The sequence below is a fragment of the Lonchura striata genome, chromosome 16, assembly GCF_046129695.1.
Source record: "Lonchura striata isolate bLonStr1 chromosome 16, bLonStr1.mat, whole genome shotgun sequence".
Lineage (NCBI taxonomy): Eukaryota > Metazoa > Chordata > Aves > Passeriformes > Estrildidae > Lonchura > Lonchura striata.
In genome coordinates, this window is record NC_134618.1 from 16,843,877 (window position 1) to 16,862,854 (window position 18,978).

The 18,978-nt window shown below is 58.8% G+C and overlaps 1 protein-coding gene across 1 annotated transcript in view; it reads right to left on the reverse strand.

The window, feature by feature from the left end:
- Window positions 1-47: 47 nt before the first annotated feature.
- Window positions 48-18,978, reverse strand: part of PKD1 (polycystin 1, transient receptor potential channel interacting) — an 83,019-nt gene continuing 64,088 nt past the window's right edge. The window contains exons 23-46 of the mRNA XM_077786913.1: window positions 18,049-18,646; window positions 17,444-17,600; window positions 16,925-17,177; window positions 16,261-16,456; window positions 15,492-15,662; window positions 14,892-15,035; window positions 14,194-14,404; window positions 13,265-13,391; window positions 12,507-12,623; window positions 12,309-12,358; window positions 11,478-11,680; window positions 10,887-10,986; window positions 10,236-10,354; window positions 9,613-9,815; window positions 8,930-9,124; window positions 8,571-8,710; window positions 7,870-7,997; window positions 7,060-7,225; window positions 6,402-6,527; window positions 6,080-6,254; window positions 5,365-5,652; window positions 4,916-5,050; window positions 4,336-4,650; window positions 48-3,985 (exon numbers count right to left, since the gene is read on the reverse strand). Coding sequence (XP_077643039.1) covers window positions 3,431-3,985; window positions 4,336-4,650; window positions 4,916-5,050; window positions 5,365-5,652; window positions 6,080-6,254; window positions 6,402-6,527; window positions 7,060-7,225; window positions 7,870-7,997; window positions 8,571-8,710; window positions 8,930-9,124; window positions 9,613-9,815; window positions 10,236-10,354; window positions 10,887-10,986; window positions 11,478-11,680; window positions 12,309-12,358; window positions 12,507-12,623; window positions 13,265-13,391; window positions 14,194-14,404; window positions 14,892-15,035; window positions 15,492-15,662; window positions 16,261-16,456; window positions 16,925-17,177; window positions 17,444-17,600; window positions 18,049-18,646 — 4,872 coding nt within the window. The 3' untranslated portion in view covers window positions 48-3,430. The remainder of the gene's footprint in view (window positions 3,986-4,335; window positions 4,651-4,915; window positions 5,051-5,364; window positions 5,653-6,079; window positions 6,255-6,401; window positions 6,528-7,059; window positions 7,226-7,869; window positions 7,998-8,570; window positions 8,711-8,929; window positions 9,125-9,612; window positions 9,816-10,235; window positions 10,355-10,886; window positions 10,987-11,477; window positions 11,681-12,308; window positions 12,359-12,506; window positions 12,624-13,264; window positions 13,392-14,193; window positions 14,405-14,891; window positions 15,036-15,491; window positions 15,663-16,260; window positions 16,457-16,924; window positions 17,178-17,443; window positions 17,601-18,048; window positions 18,647-18,978) is intronic.

Genomic DNA, 18,978 nt, shown 5'->3' on the forward strand with positions numbered 1-18,978 from the left:
GGGGTGGAGAGGAGCACCTGGAGCAGGACAAAAGCACCCGAGCCAGGTTTTAGCAGTCAAGTGTTTATTTGACTTTGTCACTTTGTACGAAACATCCCCACAGTTACAAAATCCACCATTTTTGTTTGCAGTGAAATGCTGACCAGACAGGAACTGTTGGCATTTTGGTCACAATCATTGTTTAAAAAAAAAAAAAAAAATAGAAAAAATAAGGCACTTACAGAAGTCCCTCCCTCTCCCTTGGAACGAATGGATGGGGGTCTCATTTTTCATTTAAGCAGCTTGATCCTGATACATCACTGTGAGATTCAAGGCAATAAATAAGACACCATCTCTCAGTGACTACAGACACAAAAATATACATTCAGGGGGATTTATGGGCTTTGAGTCAAGTTTATTGCTGTGAGGGTGAAACTCCATGACTGAATCCCTCCGGCTGCAGAGGAGCCTTAGCTGGGACACGGAGGGGAGCCTGGGACACTGCTGGAGCTGGCACAGGAGCTGCTGCACTGAGAACTGAGTGCTGGGAGCTGTGGGGCTGCCCACCACGCAGGGCTGGGCTTTGCAAGGAGCTGTGGGTGGCAGAGCTGCTCTCCGTACTTCAGGGAAGTAGGGCAGTTGTCTGATCCTGTTTCTGCTCCTCTGGGATCAGGAGGAGCACTTGGTAAAGTCACACACACACACAGTCACACTCACACACGCACACGGGGCAAGGAACAGGCACTTGGGAACACAAATCCAGAGGGATTTGGGGGAATCTTTGTTCCAGCTGCCCCTTAGCTTAGGAATGGCTGCTCAGAAACATTTGGGGTCCTGCTGGCCCCTCCTACTCCCAACCTCTTCTATTGAGGATACTCGAGCTGAGAACTGACCATCAGGAACTGCACTTTTTGGCTCTTCAAGAGACTTCCAAGACCTGCTTGGTTGGTTTGGGACATTTCAATCACTGAACATTCCCACAGAGCCCTTGGGGTGGCTGGATCTACACCCTTGGTGCTCCACACAGGTGAGCCGGGTTGTGTCAGGGCAGGTGTGTGGGGAAAGGAGCTTTGGAGCTGGAGGGACTCCAGCCCTGGGGACGTCCCAGCTCTCTGGGACACCTCACCACTGCTCCTCTTACTGCCTTGCTTTGGGAATGTGGCACTGGCACTGTCCCTGTCACCAAAAAGGAGTCATGGACATGTGCCAGAGCTGAGCCTGGTGCTGTGCTGCCTGCAAAGGTAAAGGAACAAAAAAATCCAAGGTAAATAGTTTTCTATTGAAAACCAGGGTTTTATTTCTGAGCACAGAGCTACCAGCACCTGGTCCCAGCTCTGGGCTCAGCCTCCAGCTGTTGGTTCTGCCTGCTGCAGGCACCTCCCTGTCCCACTCCTGCCCTCTTCCCCCCGTCCTGGTTACCAGGATTGCATTTCTCCCCTCTGCACTCCACTTGTCTGTGCCCTCTGTTCTTCCAACACCTCCACGCTGACCAAGCACCACCTCACTTGTCTTCTCCTGCCCTCATCCCTCTGCAACCTTTCCACAACATCCGTCTTGCACAGCACCTGAGTTTTCCAAAGGTAACTTAGACCTGTCCCAGAGGCATCCCAGAGCAGCCAGTGTCCCCAACTCACATGGCCAAGGGAGCACATGGATGCTGGAATGAAATCTTCACAAGTATCCATCACAGCTGGGGGCTGGGGGCAGCCTCGGGAGGGGATGGAGCAATGGAAGTGCTTTAGGAGCCTCCTCTCTCCGCCTGGAAAAGTCTCCCTGCCCTGGGAAGGTGCTTCCAGGCCCACCAGCACCAGAGGCTGCTGAACCCAAGGCCCCTGCCCTGCAGCTCTGCCCCCCTCAGCCTTCCCTTCCACCCTCTCACCTGTCCAAAGCATGGAGCAGGTTCTGGAACACACCGAGGAGCCCACTGGGGGCTTTTCCCATCCACCTGTGGTCACTGCCCCGAGCCAGCCCAGGAGAGCACACGCACCACACACACACAGACACCCAATCCTTATATACACGGGACATTCCCAGGAAGAAGCACTTAATACATCCTTTAAATAACTCTGACAATAGTGTTCTGTCTCCTATCTACACGTTTCAAACACGGTACCGATGCTATGAAAATATAGCAAACATACAAAAATATATACATTTAAAAACCAAACAAACCCCATATAAATTACTTACAATAGCCATAAGGTGAAATGGGGCTGAGGAGGGGAAGGCAGCTCCTGGGGGGGGCTTCAGGCACCCCCAGGCTGTGATCTGGGGGGCCCCATGGCACAGGCCAGCTGTAGCCCAGCAGCTGTAGCCCAGCACATGGTGAATCCCAGCTGGCAGAGCTGGAGGGACCCCAAAAGAATCTCCCTCAGGGCTTCACCTGCCTCCTTTGTGCTCAGGGAAGGTGCTGGCACGGCTGCCTGAGCTGGGGCTGCGCTCCCCTGCTCCCTGCCCATTTCAGTTCATGGCTTAAACAAACAAAATACTGCTTTTGTGATATATTATCCCATTCTTAGCTCGCACGTGTCACTGGTAGCTGAGGAAAGCCTTGTTTAAAGTGCTGGGCAGTACATAGGAACAAGTAAACCAAAAAAAAAATACATATACTTAGGGCAATACATTCCTTGGGTTAGAGAAGCCAAGCAGCCAGCGGCGCCTGCACCCCGGGGCCACGGCGGGGGGACAGGACGGGTGGGGACCGCAGTGACACCAGCACGTTGGGAACCCCACGCTGGGAGTTGGGAATCCCCCGCTGGGAGTTTGGGAACCCCACGCTGGGAGTTCAGGAACCCCACGCTGGGAGGTGGCCGAGGCAGCCCAGGGGTCTCTCGTCCCCAGCTTGCTGCAATGTCCTTTGTTTTAAATATTGGATTTCTTTAAATACAAATAATAGTACCAATTTCTGGAGGATAAAAGTAGCCAATACTGGAAATTAACTGCTCTGGGTGTAGATAGCATTTCTCTATATATCTATTTATGCTTAAAAAACAAGGTGGGTTAAATACCTTCTCAAAAGCTGTCGCTTTCCTCCACAGTGCGTCTGGTCGACAAAAATCCAAGACTTGGTTCAAAACTTCAAGGCCTGGAGCTCTCCTCTCCCTTTCCCATCCGGCACAGCCAGCAGGGAAGTGGGGGAGCTTTGTCCCCCCGTGCCCAGCCCAGTCCCACCTGTGGCCGGTTGCAGCCGGGGCCGTTGAACACCCCCAGCCGCTCCCTGTGAGCCAGCAGGGATCTCTGCACCTGCTCGTGCCCCGGGGAAAGGCTCGGCCTTCTCCCCTTCCATCTTTGCCCCTGGAACGCTCCGTGGGGCCGCTTCTGGAGGGCCGGTGGCCGTGCCAGCGGCGCGGCCGGAGAGCCCCGTGCCCGGCCGGCCCAGCCGCCGCGGCAGCTCCGGGCGGGCACAGCCCGCCCAACAACGCCCTGCCAGGGCATCGCTCCCGCACCCCCGTTACTTGACCGTGGGGTGCACCCTGTTCTTGGCCCGCAGGGGCCGTTTCCTCCTGGCCGCGCAGGGCTTGCCCGGCGTCCCCGCGGCCGCGCTGACCCCGCGGCTGGCCCGCAGCAGCCGGCCGGGCACCGCGCCCCGGCCGCCGGGCACGGCCCCGGCACAGCGCGGGGACAGCGGCTCCGTGTCCGGCGCCTCCGGGGACGGGCCCTGCTCCGAGCCCCCCTCGGGCCCGCGGTGCCGCCTGCGGGCACGGCGGCTGCGGGAGAACTCCAGCAGGTGTTCGATGCGGGACACGTCCTCCGTCACCTGGTTGACGCGGTCGAACTGCGCCAGCAGCATCTCGAAGAGCGAGAGGAGGCGCTGGATGTCAGCGTCCACCTCCAGGCTGTCGCGGGCGCTCAGCACCAGGCTCAGCCCGTCCAGCTGGCTGGAGGACGTGGAGGTCCTGGAGCTGTCGGAGGCAGCGCTGGGAGTGGCGCCGCGGAAGGACTTGGAGTCGCTGGAGTCTCGGGAGGGCAACGGCTCCATCCCCTCGAACCTCACCTTGTGCCGGAACTGGGAGGGAAGAGGAGAGAGGGGCAGGGTTAGGGCAGGAGCTGGGAATGGGGAACACTCCAGACAGCTCCAGGCTGCTCCCAGCCCTTCCTGGCATGACAGGCATGGGCTGGATCCCAGATACAGCCACGTGGGGCTGAGAATGGGCAGCTGATGCCTGTACATCAGCTGGGCCCCATCTCTCGGGCCCCCAGGGTTGGCCACTGCTCCGAGCCCTCACCTACCAGAGGAACCCAGCTGCAGGAAGCAGCCAGAGGCAGGGAAAGGCTAAGGATGGCGGATGCTGCTCTGTGCCACCCGGCCCCTTCTCCACAGAGCCCCCAGGCCGGCCTCACCCAGGCTGGCCTCACCTCCTTGGCTTTGCTGAAGCCCATCCACATCTTGAGCCTGCGCACGAACAGCTCGACCATCTCGTAGTCCTGGGGCTCGAAGGCAGGCCGGTAGAGCTCGAAGTGCATCTCGCGGTAGCTGTGGATCAGCACCGCCGCCAGCAGCCGCAGCACGATCCACACCTCCAGCACCACGTAGGAGGTGCAGAAGAGGCAGCAGAGCCCCGAGGCCTCGGGCAGGCAGGGCCGGAGGCTGGCGCTGCCCCGCAGAAGGGCCAGCAGCAGCAGGAGGCTGCTGCCCACGCTGCGGAAGGACTCGGAGGAGGAGGAGAAGAGCTGCGGAGGGACAGGAGATGTGTGAGAAGGGAGCAGCAGCAAAACATTCCCCTGACCTTCAACACCCCCTCCCACACGGGCCCAGAGGGGTGGCCCACCAACGGGCTGGGACAGGGACAGATCCTGGCCAGAGGTGCCGGTGGCAGGGTGGGCACAGAGTGCCCAGGGGACCCAGGGGCTTTGCTCATGTCATGCCAGGGTGAGGGAGAAGGGGCAGCAGGACCACCAGCAGCCCCTCTGTGAGGGAGGGGGACGGGGTGGTTACCAGGAAGCCGAGCTGGGCGTAGGCCAGGAGGAGGAGGGCGAAGGCCACCCCTGCAGCCATCAGCTCCTTCACGGATTTCTGGAAGGTCTTTCCAAACACTGACCACTGCCGGACAAAGCGCAGCTGCTGGGCAGCCTGGGAGGGGAGAGGAGGGAGTTACAGACACACCCCCAGCCCAGGAAGGGTCTCAGATACGTGAGACACCCAAACCCCAGCAGAGCACACACACCCCAGCCTGCAGGTTGCCTGCAGACAGACAGAACCATCCCATCAGCCACACTTGGCTGAATTCCCAAGGGAATTGAGGGCCCAGAGGCCTCAGAGACCCCGAGTGCCCAGCAGAGACACACGTGGCCTCCCTGCCACCCCCTCCCCTGGCAGGGCTGTGCAGGGCTGACAAGCACAGCGGGGCCAAGGCACCCAGCACCCACGTGCTGCTCCCCCTGTACCTGCACGGTCAGGAGGAAGAGGAGGGACGCGGCCAGGCTGCTGAAGACGGAGCTCAGGAAGGCCACCTGGTAGAAGTTGGTGAAGCCCCTGCGGTTGCTGAGGTACCTGAGCCACTGCTGGTCAGCCAGGGTGGCCTGGCTGAGGTGCACAAGCACGGTGCACGTGGTGAGCAGGATGAAAACCCACTGGCTGTAGTTGCCCCACAGGGTGAAGTAGGCTCTGCCTTCCTTCTTGATGGCCAGAGACTCCGACACCACAAAGTAAACCACAAACAGCATGAGGAACACCTGGGGGAGGAACACAGAGGTCACAGGAGAGGTTATGGAGACACTACCAGCAGAGGAGGAATGGAGAAGTCACCAAGAGATGGGAGGACAAGCCCTGACTGCTGTGCTGCACTGGGGAGCCCCAGGACAGCAAAATCCCCCCAGACCAGGCCAAGTTCCACCACGGCACATCCTGCCCTGCCCTCCTCGCCCATCCAGCACCCCAGACCCTCCTGAAGGCCCCCAGTGCCCACACCCAGTGCCCCTGTGGCAGGGTGGCAGCACCCAGGGGATGAGGGCTCTGCTGACACCACACCCAGGCAGGGCGACAGACGTCGGGACAAGTGGCCTCAGGCAGAGCAGCTCGAGTGCCAGTGACCAGGCTGGGTGAGGGTCCCCAGAGCCCCCACGCAGAGAGCACGGGGTGCAGGGGGGGCCCCACACTGACCATCATGAGGAGCTGCAGGGTGACGCCCCCGCTGAGCCGCAGCAGGGGGAAGGGGCTGACGGTGACAGCGGCGATGGCCTGGCCGGCCCCAGGGAACTCCAGGCGCAGGGTGAGGGCCACGTGCAGGTCCACGCTGGGGTTGTACTGCAGCAGCTCCACAAACACTGCCCGGCTCCTGCAGAGGGACAGCAGCAGCTCAGGGGCTGGGACAACACCGGCTCTGGGGCCACTCTTGGGTGGGACATGGATCCTGCGCCCCTGGGACACTCCAGCAGCACCCCGAGGTGACAGCAGGACACCCCTGTGGCCCTGCCACACTCACATGTTGTCGATCCACGTGTGCTGCTGCAGGAACTCCAGCTGAGCCCGGCTCTGCTCCAGGGAAGGGCCCAGCTCCTGCACATAGCCACTGCTGTCGTAGAAGGAGATGTAGCCCCAGTACCAGATCCTGCAGAGGAAGAGGAGCCGTGGGTGAGGCTGAAGGACACTGGCTGCTCTAGTGTGCAGATGCAGATCCTGCCCCTCAGGATTTACTGCACAAGATAGATTACAGGGGTGCATTGATCCACCTCAGTCCTCCCAACCTCAGAACAGCCCCAAGCCCACACTTGCATGGAGATGATGCCTCTGGGGACAAACAGAGAAGAAACCAAGGGTGATTTATGTCCTGCCCAGGGTGCAGGACAACCTCCTGTCACCCCCTTGAGCAGAAATCTGGGCTGCTGGGTTCCCCTGCCCTGTCTGTGCCCTGGAAGGAGCAGAGTTGAACCCCCTGCCCCTGGGCCCCCAGAACAGCACAATGCTGCTGTTCAGGCCATTCGGAATTTGTGTGTCCATCCCCCCTTTGCCAGGCTCAGGGGCTGAAGTGAGGGCTGAGAACAACCCAGGGCACCTGTAAAGACCTTGGAGAGGTCTGTAAGGGTCCCTGGAGGAGGAGCAGGGGTGGGAGCAGGGGTGGGGGCAGGCAGGACAGCCCTTACCCCGCCAGGTCGGGTGCTGAGTGCGCCCACGCCGCCGTTCCATTCCCGGCTGTGCTCTCCCAGCCCACTCCATAGTCAGCAGTGGCAAAGCTGTGCTGGTCAGTGCAGCTCCTCTGGGCACTGCCCATGCCCTGCAGGATGTCCTGGGCACTCTGCTGGCACTCAGCTGCAATGAGACCACGCTGTGAGCCCAGCACAGCGCTCACCTTCCCTCCCAACCCCTCCAACCCCATCCCCACCAGTGCACGGGGGTGAGGGAATGGGCATGCACAAGTCAGGGATTCAGAACAGGATGGATATCATTTATAAAAACAGCTGTCCAATTTAGGAGTCATGATATATCCATGCCTCAGGTCAGAGTGGATTAGGTGGGTACAAGTGGAGAGAACAGAGACATCCCAATTGGGAAACTGGGGACCTGCACTCTGGTCCCTGGATACATCACTGGCTTCAAACTGCCAGAGGGCAGGGCTAGATGGGATATTGGGAAGGAATCTTCCCTGGGAGGGTGGGGAGGCCCTGGCACTCAGAGAAGCTGTGGCTGCCCCTGGATCCCTGCAAGTGTCCAAGGCAGGAAGTGGAAGATGTCCCTGGATAGACTTTAAGGTCCATCCCAGCCCAAACCATTCCAGGATTCCACCATCCACTGCCCCAGTTCATCTCTGCAGAGCAGAGCCACTGCCTCCCCAAGCTGTGCTGCCTCCCCTGAGCCCCAGCTGCACCCAGAGGTGCCCATTTCAGCCCTCCAGGGCTGTCACCTCGCACTGTGCCAGCAAAGCCACCCTCCCTGGCCTCCCTGCTCCCTCCTACCTGCCCGCAGGCGCAGCTGGCGCAGCCGGGCTGTGCCCAGCGTGGTGCTGTGGCTCTCCTGGCCAGAGCCGTTGTTGTACAGGTAAGGGAGGAACACCTGAGACATCCACACCCAGAACTGATCCGACCTGCAGGGGGAAGGGGTGAGATTGCCCAGTCAAACTTCCAGGGCCTTTGGGGCACGAACAAGGCACGCGGATGTGCACGGAGAGCCCAGGGCTTTGCAGGGACACACCCTCAGCCCAGCGACCCCCAGTGCCAGACTGGGCTGCTGGGAGCTCCCAGGGGTGCAGAACATCAGCTGGGAAAACTGAACCAGCTAAACCCACGAGAAGAGCGAGGAAAGGCAGATATGGCCAAGATGGCATTTCTGGCTCTCGTGAGTGACCCTGTTCATGGCCAGAATTTGTGGCTGTAAATTCTGGAGACAGAGGAACTCTTGTGCTTTAGAGCAGCTCCAGAAAGATCAACATCAGCTCCCAGAGCCCCTTCCCACTGGGGAAACCACTAAACCTCAGAGAAATTAAACCTCTCAATCCCCAGAGGCCCCTCTGCTCTCCAGGGGAGCAGCAGAACCACAGAGACAAACAGGACCTGCTGTTTGTCCAGCTCCACATGGGCACCAAGGAACCTTTTACGGGACAGACTGTGGAGCACAAGCCCAAGAGACGCCCCCTGACCCCCCAGGGGCTGGCAGGTACCTCTTGATGAGCAGGAAGTCGTTGCTGCCCAGCTGCTGTTTGATGGAGCTCTGCAGGAGGAAGGCCCGGCTGGTGCGGGACGCGTCGCCGTAGTTGGTCAGCAGGACCACCAGCAAGAACATCATGTAGATGAGGAAATTCTGGGAAGCAAAGAGTAAAAATGAGATTGCATGGAAGGGCTGGATCCCAATCCTGCAGCAGAGCAGTGCTTTCCATGGCCATGCACCAGAATCAGGCCCAGAGGCTGAGAAACTGAGGCAGGAGCTGGAGCCAAGCACTCAGGGCATGCCAGCCGGACTGGGAGGATCCACACTCAGATGTGTCTGAGCGCTGGGCACCAGCAGCAGGAGATGTCCCACCTTGAGCATCCTGTGCAGCAGTTTGACCTTCCTGGCCTCCTCCTTGGCCTGGAAGAGGGCAAATCCCTGCGGGGGCCGGACCTTGCTGATCCTCTCGGACACGTGTTCCACGCAGGGCTGCTCCACCAAGGTGTCATCCTCCTCTGGGTGCAGCCTCTTGGCAACCAAGGAGAAATAGAGGGCTTCCAGCAGCACCTGGGGCACAGTGAGAGTGCTGAGCCTGCAGGGAGCTGTGCCACCTCAGCATTCCAGCAGCAGCTCCCGTGGGCCCCTTGGCACAGCCAGCACAGCACAGCTCCTGCCTGGACCTTCAAAACCAAGTGCCACCAGCCCTGCCAGCAGCCCTGCCTTTGGTGTCCACATCCTGCCCTTCCTGAGGGGATGGGAGAGACCACTGAGTGCACAGTGTCCACTCTGACCTGATTTCTTTGTGGAAGGCGTTGTCAAGCACTGCAAGGGGCTGCCCAGGGCAGTGGTGGATCCACCACGCCTGGAAGTGTTCAAAAGCCACATGGATGTGGCACTTGGGGACATGGCTTAGGGGTAAACATGGTGGTGGTGCCTGATGGATTTGATAATTTTAAAGGGCTTTTCCACCCTTAACAATTCCATGACAGTGATTAGCAGCTGGACAAGTTAATTGCACATGCAGGTCTGGGCGACTGCACTCGTGCCACGCTCACCTTCAGGGGCTCCCAGAGCAGGAACGATGCCAGAAAACTGAAAATCCCTGAGATGAGCCACATGAGGGCCACGCTGGAGGAGAAGCCCACCCCAATCCACACGGAGACGCCGGCGGCGGTGGCCAAGAGCAGGAGGCTGATGCCGTGAGCCAGGAGGGAGCACCAGGGCGGCAGCAGGCGCTTCCTGAACGTCTGGTCTGCAACTGGGAGCAGCAGGAGCAGGAGGGAGAGCAGTGTGAGCACCACTGCAAAGGGCCCCGTGGACACAGGAAGGGCTGGGCTCAGCACTCACCCCAGCAGAGAGCCCACCACCAGCCCTGGATGAGTTTGGAGGGATCATCCCACACATTTCTACCTCTGGTGGCTGCAGGGCAACTGGGGGAGGAGGGAGCAGAGCCTCCCCAGGGGACACTGCAGGGACTGTCACAGCACAAGTGCTGGCCCAGGGCTTGCTGAGATCCAGCTCCAAGAGAAGCTGGCAGGAGCAGTGATATCCCAGGCAGGGAGCAGCCCTTCCTAAAGCTCCTCTTCCGTTTTATTTCCGATTTACCCCACTGTGCCTCCAAGTGCTGTAGTGTGGATGGGCCCTGTGCCCGCACAGCCCGGGGGCACAGCCCTGGTACCTGTCCAGGTGGACTTGGCTGATCTGCTGACTTCCCTGGGAGGAGGTGCCACGCTCTGCCCTTTGTCGTTCAGCCTCTGCATCATGACAGTCTCCACCTTCTCCCCGAACACGCTGGACCTGCTGGGCACAGGGGGAGCCTGCTGAGAGCTGTGCCACTACTGGCTCTGTGCTGAGCAGGCTGGCACCAAGGGGGCTGTGCTGGAACATCACACACGTCCCCAGGGTACAGACACTGCTCTGTGTCTCATGGACAGGGCCTGAGAATCCCTCCCTTCCCTTGGCCTGCCACTCTGCAGTGGCTGGTGGGCTGCCAGCCCTGGGAGTGGTGCTCAGGGTGCCCAGCAGGGTGTCCTGGCCTTGGTAACCCTACAGAGATTTGGGTAGAATCCCCTTCTCCCTCCCATCAGTGCCAGGAAGGGAACGCTCATCCACTACTTTGCCCACAGTCCAAAACTGCTGGAGACACAGCTGTGGCTTTAGAGGAGGTTCCAGGTGGCTCCTTGGAAGGGTGGCAGTGCCCTCCTGGAGCTGTGGAGGCTGCAGGAGTCATGGCAGCAGGGACAGTGACCCTGGAAAGCATCCCAAAGCCAGCTCAGCTCCGCTGGGTGCGAGGGCAGGGGGTGGGAGGCTCTGGCCCCCAAACACTCACAGGCCTGAGATCAGATCTGTTTCTGCCCTCACGTACGGCCCCAGGTCCTGGGAGATGCCGCTGGCTCCATCTGCCAGGATCTGCCGGATCAGATCCTCATCTGGGAAAGAGAGAGCACAGACAGCGTTGGCAGGAGCTCAGCTCCCAGCACCACCCCAGGCATGGCTCAGCCACCTCCTGGGACAGGGGAGGAGGACGAGGAGAAGGGTCACAGCCATGTCCTTCTCCCTGGGACAGCCCTCCCCTGCTCCCTGGCCTCCAGCTCCTGTCTATCCCAGCTTGGCCACAGAGTTGGGCATAGAGCTCAGAAAGCCAAGTTCTCCTTCTCCAGCCACCTCCAGATCCTCAGGGACACACCGTGGCTTTGAAACCAGTGAGGAAGTGCTGGTTGCTTGCAGCATTCCCATGGGAACACGCCTCTCCTGGCTCCCAGCCTGCTGGCACCGTGCGACCGCCCACCTCAGTCTGATGCCCACCAGGATTTCAGGTTTTCCAGACTAAAACCCCCCCTGAGCAGACACAACCCCCCTCCCCTGCCCTCCAGAGCGCAGCCAGTGCTGATGGCAGCAGCTCTGCTGCCCCAGGGCTCACCTGAGGCCGAGAAGTAGCGGGGCTGTCCCTGGTGAATCCCGAGGGACAAGGTGTCCTCCTCGGCGGCCAGCGGGGCCTCCAGCCCCAGGTGGCGGCTGGCCCGGCCTCTCTTCAGCTTCTGGATGGTGTTGTCCATGATGGAGGGGTCACTCAGCAGGTCTGGCCAGCTGAGCAGGGCCTCGCTGGAGGGCCACGGCACCAGGCTGTGGGAAAAGGGCAACGGGGGCGGTCAGGAACCGGGGGAGCACAAGAAAAGGAACTGTCGGGAAAGTTTATCCACAGACATCAGAGGTTTATGTCCAAAAAGGAGATAGAGGAGTCCTTTTACTTTATCTGAATAAAGGGAGAGGCCCAAGGGGCATGACCCTGGGGTCTCTCAAAAGTTTTGGAGGATGCAGCCTCCTTTTTATCCCAATTTCCCACATTTCCCTCTCTTTCCCCATGGCTGAGGTACTTGACAGGTTCAGACTTCCCAAAATGCCCGATACCAAAGATTTCACTCAAATGTATAACCCTCCCTTGTAATTTTAAATTATTATGGAATTTAGGGGTTTTCCTCGTTGTTTCTTTCATCTTTCAGTGTCCAATTTAATTTATCAGCAACCCTAAAGTTTATTTGTAAAAGCAAATAATTTTTATCATTCATCCATCAGTGGAATCCTCCCCATTGTTTCTTTCATCTCTCGGTGCTAGTTTTATCTACCAGCAGACCCCCAGCTTGTTTGTAAAGACAAATCTGCTATTCCTCTCAGAACTGAAGAGGGAAACAAGTGTGGCAGCCAAGCCCAGCCCAGCAAAGCACAGACTGAAGTCCTGCTTGCTCCATCTCACCTCTTGGAGTCCTCCAGGAACAGATCTGTTTTGGTTTGCTCAGAGAAGGCCTGCGGGGAACAGGGCAGTTTCAGGAGCACGACACAGGTTTGTGCTGGTCAGAGCAGTGGCTGGGAGCTCCAGGAGCCACCGAGCTGCTCCCAGCCCTGGGCTCACACCTCCAGGAGCCTGCCCAGCTGCAGGGAGGGATGCACTTACCTCTGCCTGCAGCCCGGGGAAGGTGGGGAAGGAGCTGTCAAGGATGGAGGAGTCCAGGTAGTTGTCGATCTCCAGGGACTGCTGGTCTGAGTGAGTCATGGTGTGGCTGATGGAGACCTGCAGGGCACACAGGAGGGACAGAGGTGACACTGCCACTGAGGCAGCCACATGCCCACCATCCTCTGCCTCCCAGACACCTGTAGCCACACGTGCCACAATCAAGGCCACCCAGGCTGTCCCAGCTACAAGTCTGAAAGCTTTTCCTGTGTGCTCTCAGCAGCATCAGCCACATTTGCTGCTCATCAGTGCCCAAGCAGCTGGCTGCAATACTTAATGGGGCTGCTAATTGTGCTTAACTAGTCGGTAAATCCCCAGCTAATCCCTGCTCAGCTGCCTCAGCACAGCTCTGCTCAGCCAGCTGAGCTTTGCCCAGGGCAGGCATCAGAGAGGCTCCACTGAGCAGCTCCTGGGCTCCTGCATCTGGGTGCCTGTCAGACGCTGAAATCCTGAGGGAGGAAGTGCCTGAACAGCTTCTAAATTCTGCCTTGTGGTGCCTGGGCACCGACAGAGGCCAGCAGTGATCTGAGCTCAGGGAGCAGGGCAGAGAAGGGTCTGGCCCTGGTGCAGCACAACTGGACAAGTGCCGAGCCCAGCTGGAGGAGTGAGGTCCCAGGAAAGGCAGAATTCTGCCTCCCAAAAGCAAACCTGGTGGCCTCCCACCCACCTGAGCAGCCTGCAACCATCCCCCTCCTCCTTACCTTGCCACGAGCCATCCGGAAGAGGAATAAAATGACCAGGTAGAGAGGGTAAACCACCACGCTGGACACCAGGCCAACAGCCACCGTGTCCACGCTGACAGGGATCAGGCTGGAAACGGCCACGTTGCTGCAGGGGAGCAAGAGGGATCACAGAAAGTGGCAGCATTTGGGCTCACCAGGTGAGCAAGCAGCAGACAAAAGTGCACAGCCAGCAATTCCAGGTGTGCAGAGAAGGAAACGGGCCTGAAAACCAAAATCAGGCTGGTTTTGGTCATCCATCAGCCATGTCCTGGTCCCAGACTCCTTAGAATGGGGAGGGCACACCCAAGGCACAAGCAAGGAAGATCTTCCCAGCAGATGGAAGATGTGTCCTGCCCCAGCAGGACAGGCAGGAGGGCCCCAGCAGGGTGGGACTGGCTGGGGACACACCTGAGGTGGACATTGCCCATCACACACCTGAGGTGGACATTGCCCATCACACACCTGAGGTGGACGCTGCCCACCACACCAAACACACCTGGGGTGGACACTGCCCTTTATACACCTGAGGTGAACACTGCCCAACATGCCATGCACACACCTGAGGTAGACACTTCCCATCACACACCTGAGGTGGACACTGCCCTTTATACACCTGAGGTGGACATTGTCCACCACACCAATCATACACGTGAGGTGGACATTGCCCACCACACACCTGAGGTGGACATTGCCCACCACACCAGTCACAAACCTGAGGTGGACACTGCCCATCACACACCTGAGGTGGACACTGCCTACCACACCATGGACACACCTGAGGTGGACATTTGCCACCACACCAAACACACCTGAGTTGGGCATTGCCCATCACACACCTGAGGTGGACACTGCCCACCACACCAAACACACACCTGAGGTGGACGCTGCCCACCACACCAAACACACACCTGAGGTGGACGCTGCCCACCACGCCGTACCACACGGCGTTGGCGCAGAGGAAGAGGAAGATGAGCAGGCAGCAGCAGGTGGCCCTCTGGACGCGGGTGAAGCGGGAGCGGGGCGGGCGGTCCCACAGCGACAGCCACACGTGCTTCTCAAAGAACCCGCGCTGCAGCTCCGCCACGAAGATCCGCCAGGAGCTCCTCAGCTCGCTCTCACCTGGCCACAAGGTGACAAAGTGACACGCTCAGGGTGGCTGCACCACCGTGGGGACGTGGCTGAGCCGGCCACATCTGTCCCAGAAACTCCAGAGTAAGCACACTCCATCCACAGGGGCCCTCCCCGTGCTCCAGGTCTGAGGATGAGTGGCTGGAAAAGCTGCCAGGCAGAAAAGGATCTGGCAGTGCCAGGGGCTGAAGGTGAGCCCAGCTGTGCCCAGGTGGGCAAGAGGCCAATGGCACCTGGCTTGTACCCCAGGGCAGCGCCTGTCCCTGGCACAGGGCACTGCTGAGGAACCTCCAGCCCTGGGGTCAGTTCTGGGAACCTCACAAGAACAAAGACCTGGAGGGGCTGGAGAATGTCCAGAGAAGGGGAAGAGTCTGGAGCTCCAGGAGTGACTGAGGGAACTAGGGGGGGCTCAGCCTGGAGAAAAAGAGGGGCCCAGGCACCAGGGGTGAGAAGGAGCCAGGGGATGTGGGGCACTCACTGGCAGCAAACACCTCCCTCTCCACCAGGCCATCGTTGTCCTCGCTCTCCACCGACAGCCAGTCGTTCACCAGGAAGAAATAGCTCTTGCTGCTCTGCAGGTCCCGCACGATGACGTGCTGCAGGTACCACGAGGGGCTCAGGCCTGAACGGGGGCAGACAGAGGAATTATTTCATGGCACACACTCCCTGCGTGAGCCCACGACGCTGAGGGGCCACATGAGCACTGCCAGTGGGACAGGGACACAACTGGCACTGCACAGGACCCACCAGGGAAGCATGGCACAGCCACCTCGCCCTGGGGTGACATTTATGGTCACAGTGCAGGGCACATTGCATCTTCTCTGTCTGGGGTGACATTTATGGTCGGAGTACATGGCACATTGCATGCTCTGTGTCTGGGGTGACATTTATGGTCACAGTGCATGGCACATTGCATCCTCTGTGTCTGGGGTGGCACCTGGCCAGTCTGTGAGGGAGACTCCACGTCCCCCCACAATGTCCCCCCACAATGTCCCCCGACAATGTCCCCTCGATCCAGGGGTCAGCACAGGCCAGCTGCCCCTGTCCAGGGCCAGCACGTGGCCCCTGCGTGCCCCACCTTTGTTGTCGTGCCAGATGCGGATGCGCCAGACGCTGCCCAGGCTGCGCTCCGTGGCGATCTGGAACACGTCCAGGCTGTTGCGGTGGAAGGCGTTGTCCCCATCCAGGTGTCTGTGGCCACTTTTGTTGTCCACCCCGTACAGGGCGATGCCCACGTGGGCTGTGGTACCTGCAGGGAAGGAAGGGGATCCCTCAGGGAAGCTCACCCGAGGTGCAGCTTCTCCCCAGCCCTGCCTGTGACAGATCTATCCACACACCCAGCCCGCGAGGAGAAGCCAAATTTTGTGCCTGCCTGCTGTTGGGAAGGATTCAAAACAGTGATGGATCCTGGAGGACAGCAAAAGGAGCCATCCAAAGGGCCAGGTGGGCAGGAGAGGGTCAGAGTGAGGAACAATCTCTGCCTCTGCAACCACAGCCCAGTCAAGGAAGGCAGGATGGGGGAATTTCTCTCCTGGGTGGTTCCTTCCAGCAGCAATTGCTTATCCCACCACAGCAGCCAGTGGTGGAGCAGCCTGGGCTAGTGGAAGGTGTCCATGTCAGGAGTTTGAAACTAGGAGGTTTTTGAAGAACCTTCCAACCCAAACCATTCCCTTGACTTGCCCCATCACCACACAACAAAACCCAGGAATGCTGTGGGAAGCCCTGGACTGAAGCTGCAGCTCAGTTCTGGGAGCATTCAGAGCGTGACGTGCCCTCAGCACGTGGGGCCTCAGGTGAATACAGGTGTCCCCCTGGGAACCAGGCACGGGAGCAGGCTGTGGGCTCACCTGACCCTCTGCCCCAGCCCGTTTTCACCAGGATCTCGTATTTGTACATCCCGTTCTTGCCGCAGAAGGGGATCACCCCCACGCGGTTCGTGTCGATCACATCCAGCTTGTGCACGATCAGAGCAGCCACCGAGTAGGTGACGAAGCACACAGCGCACGTCAGCAGCACGATGTAGTTCAGCCCTGGGCCTGGAGCCTGGAGAAGGGAAAAGTGCTGAAAGGCAACCCCAGGAGGATCCTGTTCCCATTCCCTGCCTCCTTGCAGGCTGTGGCCAGCAGCTCCCTGCTCCTGCTCACGGCACAGGGACACGGCCAGGAAGAGCTGGAGGCCCCTGGGAAGCAGGAGCAGCTGCAGGTGTGACTCCCTGGGATCAAACAGTGCTGGGTGACAGCTGGGAGGAGCATTTGGCATCTCCCTAAGATGCAGACACAGTCAAGGTGTCCAGAGCAGGGACTAAAGCCATCTGCAAATGTCTGTTTCCAGCCAGGATTCCCAACCAGGGGACACAGCTTCTCCTGAGCTGTGCCCATCTGCATCTCCCAAAGGATCCCAAATGCCTGTGCTTTGACACGAAACCAACAGGAGCCTACGGCTTTGCTCCAGGTGACAACAACCTGTTCTATGTGTGACAGCACTGCACAGCCTCCGCTTTGTTGTACTCACGGGAAAGATGAACTGGACAGAGTTTGGGGGCACAAACAGGCTGGCCCCAAAGGCTGTGAGGTGCTGGGTCAAGCACACGGCCTGGTCTGGCCTGGTCTCCTCCAGGGGGACAATTCCTTCTGTCTTCCAGCGCTTCTCCTGCTCGCTGAAGTACTGGCACAGGGATGTGTAGAGCCCCAGGGTCACCTCCACTGCCGACCAGCTGAAGTGGTTGGTGATGTTCAGGTAGTATTTCTGGATGGGGTCATCCGTTCTGGAGAAGGGAAAGAGCAAGGAGATGACTCCCCTGCCTCCTGAAGGGATACCAGCCCCGTTCTGGTGGAGTGTACCCTTGGAAAGCTTCCAGGCACAAGGGCAGGGACGCACTCAAAAAGGAGGAAAAGCCCAGTGAATGTGGTGTATTTTACACCTTTCAGCTGTGCAGGTACTCAGGGGCTCCACAGACCACCTGAGCACCCCTCACACGCATCCACAGCACAGCCTGAGGCTGACAGGGACTGCCAGGGAGGCTCCTCTTACCTGGGTGAGGTGAAGAAGGTGTAGAGCTTGTGGTCACTTCCAGCCAGGGCGTCCAGGCTGATTCTCTTGGAGGCAGAGCAGTTGTGCTCGTTGGGCTCGGGCTCGTGATGGAGATAGGCCATGATGAAGGGCTCGGGCTCACTGGCCAGGTAATGCTCTGTGGGGAGGAGAAGGAACAAAGGGCTTTAAAAACCCCTGGCAGGCTCAACCACAGGTCTGCTGTCAGCACCAGGGCTCGGGGAAGAAGGAATGCAGAGAGCTGTGGGAGATGCTTCTCCAGACTGTGCTCCCTCAGTGTGCTCCTCAGAGGATGCCTGAGCACTGCATACCACTGGGCCTGCCTGGGAGAGGGACTGGACAATGCCTTCCAGGGCTAATGTGGCTCAACAGAAGGGCTAGGAAAAGCAAAAGGCTTCCCAGGGCCAGAATCCACAAGCAAGGATGACACTGGGCATGGAGATTGTCCAGGACAGCCAGAACCTGGACCATGCAGTGTGGAACCTGCTGCTGCCACCCAGCATCCCTCCCCACACTGGTTACCCCTCACACCCAGCCCTCCTCTCCCACAGGAAGGACTAACAGAGAGATGGATTTGCCAGCTCTACCATTGAGGACTCTGTAGGTGAGCTGAAAGTGCAGTCCTGCTTCCCTGTTGTTGCTCTCCATGATCACAATCAGGTTCACAGACGTTCTTGCCTCGATGACTTCAGTGCCAGCCACGAGATTTTCGGGCTCTGTGCTGTTTGAGACCATCACAGTGATGGCTTTTTCAGAGTCCAGGCTCCCGATGGGGATCTGCACCCCGTTGTGTGTCTGGAACTCCATGGAGGCCACCTTGGTGGACACGGTGTAGTTGCTGATGTAGCCAAAAGGGAAGGGGTTGGAGTCCACTTGGAACATGACTTGGATGACATCCGTCAGGTTGGAAAGGGTGGAGTTGAAGGCCTGGGGGATGGAGAACTGGCAGTTTGGTGTGTTTTCGTAGCAAAGCAGGTTAAAGGGGTCAGACCTCTTGCCTGTGGCCTTAATTTCTCCTCCCACCAGCTCGAGGGGCTCTTCGTTCAGCACCCGGGACTTCATGAGGATTCGCATCAGGCTGGAGGACAGGTTGTAGGCTTTGGGAGCCAGCAGCAAATTGTGGGAATCAGCAAGCAGCTCCTGGGGCTTGGATTCTTGTGAAACTGTATTGACAAGGTGGATTAGGTCACCTGCCAGGAGAGAAAGGAAGAGGAAGTGGTAAATGGCTTGGATAACTGCTACAGTCAGGTGAACACCTGACACCTTCCCAAAGCAATCAGACAAGGTTTTCCTTGCTGTCTTCTCACTGTCCCTCTGCACATGACCTCCCCCACTGGACTGTTCATAGCCCAGAGCTAAAAGCAAAGCTGTCAGCAGTTCCTGCTGCCTCTCTAATCTACCAGGTTTGGTGAGGAATATTTAATCACATCTGAATTCCCCCCTGTGTAGTGAAGAGAACCACAGCTCAGGAAACAGGGAGAGAACAGATAAAATAAAAATATGTTCCTAAGCTTTTG